This window comes from Scylla paramamosain, chromosome 23 (genome assembly GCF_035594125.1).
Source record: "Scylla paramamosain isolate STU-SP2022 chromosome 23, ASM3559412v1, whole genome shotgun sequence".
Lineage (NCBI taxonomy): Eukaryota > Metazoa > Arthropoda > Malacostraca > Decapoda > Portunidae > Scylla > Scylla paramamosain.
The window spans coordinates 10,307,986-10,315,485 of NC_087173.1; the positions used below are offsets into that span (position 1 = coordinate 10,307,986).

The 7,500-nt window shown below is 38.8% G+C and overlaps 1 protein-coding gene across 15 annotated transcripts in view; it reads right to left on the reverse strand.

The window, feature by feature from the left end:
- LOC135112139 (transforming acidic coiled-coil-containing protein 3-like) overlaps positions 1–7,500 on the reverse strand; it is a 107,990-nt gene that overhangs the window by 75,274 nt on the left and 25,216 nt on the right. For 8 of the 15 annotated variants that reach the window (XM_064026175.1, XM_064026184.1, XM_064026176.1 and 5 more), the window contains exon 2: positions 5,475–5,515. The exons of 5 other annotated variants lie outside the window; for them this stretch is intronic. In XM_064026175.1, the coding sequence (XP_063882245.1) occupies positions 5,475–5,515 (41 nt within the window). Of the gene's footprint in view, positions 1–599; positions 624–1,019; positions 1,077–5,474; positions 5,516–7,500 lie in introns of those variants that run through there. 2 more of the 15 variants (XM_064026182.1, XM_064026188.1) reach the window with 2 other exon arrangements.

Sequence of the window (7,500 nt, forward strand, 5' to 3'; positions counted from 1 at the left end):
TTTTTTTTTTTTTTTTTTTTTTTTAATATTCCTATCACTTGTACACGTTTCAGCATTACATTTATTCATTCTTTTATTTTATCTTCTCAAATGTGACTATATTTCTTCAATGTTACATTTTACCAACGGCTCTCTTTATCCTTACTTCTGTCTTTATAACTGCATCAGCATCATAATTACTGTTCATACTTTATTTTATTCACAAACGCTCTATGTGTCTGTGTTTACTTTATTCTCACAACAGTAGTTAAGCTCACACTTATTCTTCTCACATCTAAAACATATTTGTCCTCTTTCCATATTTACCTCATTATTTACAAACGTTCTATATTTTACTATTCTTCTCTCTGCAAACCACTTTTATATTCCTTTATTCTTACGCTTACAGTAACGTCACCTCTCATTCGTAACCTAATTATCTGTATTTCTGTGCACCTCACTTTTACTAACGCTCTCTCTCTCTTATTGTTTTATATCTCCCTTATTTTCACAACAATTTAGTTAAACACCTCTATATTGCTTCGTCCTTAAGCTAACCGTATCTTCACGTCTCACTTTTAATATTAGTATCACTTTTCAAATTTGTTCTTTCTTTTTACCTTTAGCATTCATGAACATTCAATATTTCACTGTTCATCTCTGCAATGCTTCCACAAGATTCCAACAAACCACATTCGTTTTTCTTGATTCTTGAGCTTAAAGTAATTCCTTCATGTGGTCAGTTCTATTTTTTTTTTTTTCCACCTTTAATATTCACAAACGTTCAATGTCTCACTGTTAACCGTTCCCACATTTCCACAAAAGATCAGCTAAGCAACCTAATTATTTCCTTAGCTCTTCATATCTTAGTCTTAATTATCTTTTTCTTCACCTTCAATATTCACAAACGTACAATATTTCACTGTTAACCTCTCCCACATTTCCACAAACGTCAATATTGCACTGTTAATGTTTCCCATATTTCCGTAAGACTTCACCACCTTCATCCTCCTTTGCCGTCCAGACACTAACTCCCTCACGTCTCAGTTCTCCTGGTCTAGGCCGCGCCACGCCCCGACCTCGCCCGCCGCACTCTCACACTCTTACTATTACGAGTACTGATTCTACTATAGGTGCTGATGATGCCGGGTAACACGGGAGCCGCGCCCAAACTGTCGTACAGCAAACACTGGTGATTTTTTTTTTTTTACGGCATCATTTGCTGAGGTGTTAGTGTTGTTGTTGTTGTTGTGGCGATAGTATTAGTGGTGGTTACAGTAGTAGTAGTAGTAGTAGTAGTAGTAGTAGTAGTAGTAGTAGTAGTAGTAGTAGTAGTAGTAGTAGTAGCATTTAAACAGTAACAAAACTGATAGCAAGTCACAGGAAGGGAGGAATACACATACAAAACAAAAACAAATAAAGAAAAATTCTCACATGAAAGAAACGAAGATTGGAAGAGTCATTTTAAGTTCACATGTGCCTTGAAACCCCACTCTCTCTCTCTCTCTCTCTCTCTCTCTCTCTCTCTCTCTCTCTCTCTCTCTCTCTCTCTCTCTCTCTCTCTCTCTCTCTCTCTCTCTCTCTCTCTCTTACACAAGGTCAGATCATATGAAAGGGAGGAAATACGGAAGTGTAGATAGGAAGTGGTAGTTCAGGTTCACATGTGCTTTGAAACTCAAAGGAAGGAGCAGACACAAAATTAAAGATAAAAAGAGAGAGAAAGAAAGTTCAAGTTTAAAGATATCTTGAAACTCCCTCTCTTACACAAGATTAGATCATAGGAAATGGAGACCATACAGAAATATAGATAGGAAGTTCAGATTTATATGTGCCTTGAAACTCATAGGAGGAAGATACGAAATTAAAGGCAGGAAAAGAGAGAGAGAGAGAGAGAGAGAGAGAGAGAGAGAGAGAGAGAGAGAGAGAGAGAGAGAGAGAGAGAGAGAGAGAGAGAGAGAGAGAGTTCAATTTTAACCCTTCACTGCGACACCAAACAAATAACAGCACCAGAAGTAATGTGCATGAAATCTTTAAAAACATTTGCAAGAAAGAAGGGAACGAAAAGAATAGATTTGGCAATTTCTATCCAGTTTAAAGGTTGGAGGTGGTGGAGAACATATAAAGATGTCTCAATGAATAGTAATTAAGGAAAAATGTACCTGTAGTAGCCAAAAGGGTTAAGTGCTCGATAAACTACCCACCTATCAATTTATCTCTGTATTCATGAAGTCCAGTAATCTTTACCACTCATATCCAAAAACAATGATATTTCAGCTTTTGAATCTATGTTTTAGCCTTCAAGTTCTTAAGTGATCGATAAAAATACCCATCTATCTATTTACCTGTCTATCTATTTATCTATCTACCTCTCCATCGTATCCAAAACAATGATACTTCACCCTTCGAATCTATCTTTTTAACCTTCAAGTTCTTAAGTGATCGATAAAAATACCCATCTATCTATTTACCTGTCTATTTATTTATCTATCTACCTCTCCATCGTATCCAAAACAATGATACTTCACGCTTCGAATCTATCTTTTTAACCTTCAAGTTCTTCAGTCCTCTATAAGAATACCTATTTACCTATCTACCTTTATCAATCAGTCAAAGGGTTAAAGATACCTTAAAACCTCGTTCTTTACAAATCACCAAATAATAATGAAAGAAAAATACGGATACTAGCAATATTCATCACTTTTAATGGACTGGATTTTAATAACTGCGAGGCTCCCAGTCATAGAATCGAGTCTCACTGAGCACCGCCACATTACGTCACATTCCTCGCGTCACATTAGCACGGTTATTGAGCGACTGAAGTGTTACGGCGGTAGTTACGTTACGGTGAATTAATTGAATGGTCTGCCTGCCTGCCTGCCTGTGTGTGTGTGTGTGTGTGTGTGTGTGTGTGTGTGTGTGTGTGTGTGTGTGTGTGTGTGTGTGTGTGTGTGTGTGTGTGTGTGTGTGTGTGTGTGTGTGTGTGATATACTGTTACGGTTTTATAAGTTTATTATAATGCAAATGGGAATTATATACGTGTATCTATGTATTGATGAATGTGTAATCTCTCTCTCTCTCTCTCTCTCTCTCTCTCTCTCTCTCTCTCTCTCTCTCTCTCTCTCTCTCTCTCTCTCTTTACTTCCTCTTACATAGCTTCCTCTATTACGTCATTCTCTCTCTCTCTCTCTCTCTCTCTCTCTCTCTCTCTCTCTCTCTCTCTCTCTCTCTCTCTCTCTCTCTCTCTCTGAACAAAAAAACAAAATCTTGCCGTGACCACAACTTTGGGGGAAAAAATGGAAATACCTCAGCGTTTTTCTTTTTTTTTTCCCTCCACTAATGGCGGGAGGACACAACACAGGTGGACGGACGGACGGACAGACAGACAGACAGACAGACAGACAGACAGACAGTCCAATCTAGTAAGGAAAAAAATATGGATGTTGAACGAAATGGTAGGTAGATAGATAGATAGACAGATAAATAGATAGATAGATAGATAGATAGATAGATAAATAGAGATAGACCGATTAATGGATAAATAGAATGATAGATATATAGATAGACAGATAGATAGAGAGATTGATCGATAGAGAAATACAGATAGATAGACTGATAGATCGACAGAGATAGATAGAAAGATGGACATAAAGCGATAGATGGGTGGATAGATAGATAGATAGATAGATAGATAGATAGATAGATAGATAGACAGGCTAATATATTTATAGATAGATAGGTAAATAGAGAGATGAGTAGATAGATAGATGTATAGATAGATAGATATACAAATATATTTACATACATACATACATACATACATACATATAGACAAACAAACAAATAAACAAGAACAAACAAACAAACAGATACACAGATAACCAGTAACGACAAAGGAAAAAGAACAAGAAAAAGCAAAAAAAAAACAATAACAAAAGATACGAGAAGAGAAAACAAGCCACTCTCCCACGCCCCTCCCCTCTCTCTCTCTCTCTCTCTCTCTCTCTCTCTCTCTCTCTCTCTCTCTCTCTCTCTCTCTCCCCGCCCCCCCCCAAGCGAAAGTATACAGCTGGCGCCAACCAGGTTAAGGTCACGGCCAATCAGAACACGACCTTGGCTGGCCTAGTGCATAGAGGACGGTTCTGATTGGCCAGCCCGCGCCTCGCTCTGAGCTCTGGACTAGATCGATCCTCACGTGTTTCTTGAATGCGCAGAAAGAGAGAGAGAGAGAGAGAGAGAGAGAGAGAGAGAGAGAGAGAGAGAGAGAGAGAGAGAGAGAGAGAGAATGACGTAATAAGGGAAAGGTAAGAGGAAGGTAAACATTGCAAAGCTTCAAGAGGAGAGAGTCAAGAGAGAGAGAGAGAGAGAGAGAGAGAGAGAGAGAGAGAGAGAGAGAGAGAGAGAGAGAGAGAGAGAGAGAGAGAGAGAGAGGGGGGTCCGAATCGAGACATTGGGAGAAGGAAGAGTGGAAAGAGATGAAAAAAGAAGCTGTGAAAGAAGAACAAGGAGAACAAGAAGAACAAGAAGATGGCAAGGAGGAAATGAGGAAAAGAGGAGACGGACAGTAAGAGGAAGGGAGGTTTCCGAAGTTACGAGGGAAAGAAAGAGGAAGAAGAAAAAGAGGTAAAAAGGAGGAGGAAAAGAAGAAAAAGAGGAAAGAGAAGAAAAATCATTACAAGTTAGTGAATGAAGAGGAATGAAGAGGAAAAAAATATATGAGGAGGAAGAGAGGAAGAGGAATAAGGCGAGGAAAAAACAAGAACAAAAAAGAAAATAAGAAGAAAATATGGAAATGGGAAGGTTGAAATATTGTTGTCATGCTGCACAGGAGGAAAGAAAAATAAATAAATCTTTTCCTTCTCTAAACTTTCCTTCTTTTTTTTTTCACGGGGATGAGTGGCAAATCAAGCTCTCTCTCTCTCTCTCTCTCTCTCTCTCTCTCTCTCTCTCTCTCTCTCTCTCTCTCTCTCTCTCTCTCTCTCTCTCTCTCTCTTAAGCTTCATAACTTCTGTACTAAAGCGAAAAGTTAGCAACCTCATCCTCTTTCTCCTCCCTTTTTTCTCTTCCTTCTCCTCTTCCTCTTCCTCCTCCTCTTCATCATCATCTAATGTCCTCATTCCTCACTTCTCATCTCCTCCTCCTCCTCCTCCTCCTCTCCTTACCCTTAATATCTCACACCCTCCTCCTCTCACTCTTTACCTCCTCCTCCTCCTCCTCCTCCTCCTCCTCCTCCTTACACCTCATATTCTTCTTCCTTATTTTACTTCTCATTTCTTATACATTAGACCACCTCCTCCTCCTCCTCCTCCTCCTCCTCCTCTTCCTCATTTTCTCATACTTGTCATTCGTCACACCTCACATCCTCCTCCCTCCTCTTTATCACCCCTCCTCCTCCTCCTCCTCCATATCACCACTCCTTCTCCTCCCTCCCCCCTTCACAGTATACAGCGTCACTCACCACGCCTCCAGTATACTCATGAATATGTTTGTATACTCACACTTGTCTTGTATGGGGAAGTGTTGGTGTTTTCATCCTTACCTGAAAATACAGAAAGAAAAATTATGAGATCGTGACAGAAATAGGTGGTGGTGGTGGTAGTGGTGGTGGTGGTGGTGGTGGTGGTGGTGGTGGTGGTGGTGGTGGTCATTCATTCTCACTTGAAATAGACAAAAATAATGATTGTGATGAAAAAATGGTGGTGGTGGTGATGATGATGATAGTGACAATAATGATAAAAAATAATAGTAGTAGTGGTGGTGGTAGTGGTAGTAGTAGTAGTAGTAGTAGTAGTAGTAGTAGTAATAATGATAATAATAATAATAATAATAATAATAATAATAATAATAATAATAATAATAATAATAATAATAATAATAATAATAATATAGAAGTCTTTGTTCTGAGAGAGAGAGAGAGAGAGAGAGAGAGAGAGAGAGAGAGAGAGAGAGAGAGAGAGAGAGAGAGAGCAGTAGCAGACAGACAAAATTACATAATCTTAACAACGCCGCCTCCTCCTCCTCCTCCTCCTCCTCCTCCTCCTCCTCCTCCTGGTTCTTTCCTTCAGTAAACATCGATTGAACACAAAGAACAAAAGTAAATAAATAACTGAAAATAAATAAAAAAAATGAACGAATAATAAGAAAACGAGCGAAAAACGAGCGAAAATTTAAGGAAAAACACGATGCATGATTTGAACTAATTTTCCTGAACACAAAAATAACTTTCTTCCCTTCCTTTTCTTCCTCTTCCTTTATCCCTCTTCCCTTCCTCTCTTTCTATCCTTTATTGCCTCTTGTCTTCATTCCCTTGCTTCGTGTCAATACTGTTATCCTCTCTCTCTCTCTCTCTCTCTCTCTCTCTCTCTCTCTCTCTCTCTCTCTCTCTCTCTCTCTCTCTCTCTCTCTCTCTCTCTCGGTCTTGCCTTCAGTTCCTTATTATTATTACCGTTACACAAAGACTCTCTCTCTCTCTCTCTCTCTCTCTCTCTCTCTCTCTCTCTCTCTCTCTCTCTCTCTCTCTCTCTCTCTCTCTCTCTCCTGATCTGAATAATCCTCCTGCTAACACTCTTCACTCTCCTTCCTCTCTCCCTCTCCCTCCCACTCTGTCCCTCTCCCTCCCACGCCAGCATCGTGAGGAGGGAGCTGTTAGGGAACTTCCTGTTTGCCTGTCTGTCTGTCTGTCTGTCTGTCTGTCTGTCTGTCTGTCTGTCTGTCTGTACAAAGGATTATTAACCTCAGCCACATTCACTATCATCATCATCATCACTGTCACCATTTCTTCCTTTTTCATCATTTTTCCTGCTGTATTTTTTTGTGTCTCCTGTTTTCTGTCTATTTGTTGTATTTTTTTCTGTTTGTTTCCTGTATTTTTATGTCTGTTTGTTGTATTTTTGTTTGTTTGTTGTATTTTTGTTTGTTTGTTGTATTTATTTTTGTTTGTTGTATTTTCTGTTTCCTCTGTTTTCTGTTTGTTTGTTGTATTTTCTGCCTGTTTTATGTATTTTTATGTTTGTCTGCTGTATTTTTTTCTATGTTGTATTTTCTGTAGCTGTATTTTCCTCTATTTCCTGTATTTTCTTGTATTTCGTTTATTTCCCGTCTGTTTGCTGTGTTTTCCTCTCTTTCTGTTGCATTTTGTCTGCTGTATTTCCTGTCTTTGCTGTTTTTTTTTTCCTGCATCCTTTTGTGAGTGCTGTATTTTCCTGTCTCTTGTATCGTTGTGAGTTGTATTATGGTTATTACTACTACTATTACTACTACTACTACTACTATACTACTACTACAACTATACTACTATACTACTACTACTACTACTAAAACTACTACTACTACTAAAACTACTACTACTAAAACTACTACTACTACTACTACTACTACTTGCATCATCACTACCACCATAACCACCACAACAATAACGTAATTTGCATCATCAACCATCTGTCTACACACACACACACACACACACACACACACACACACACACACACACACACACGGAGTTAAGCAAGTCAGCCTACGAAGAGA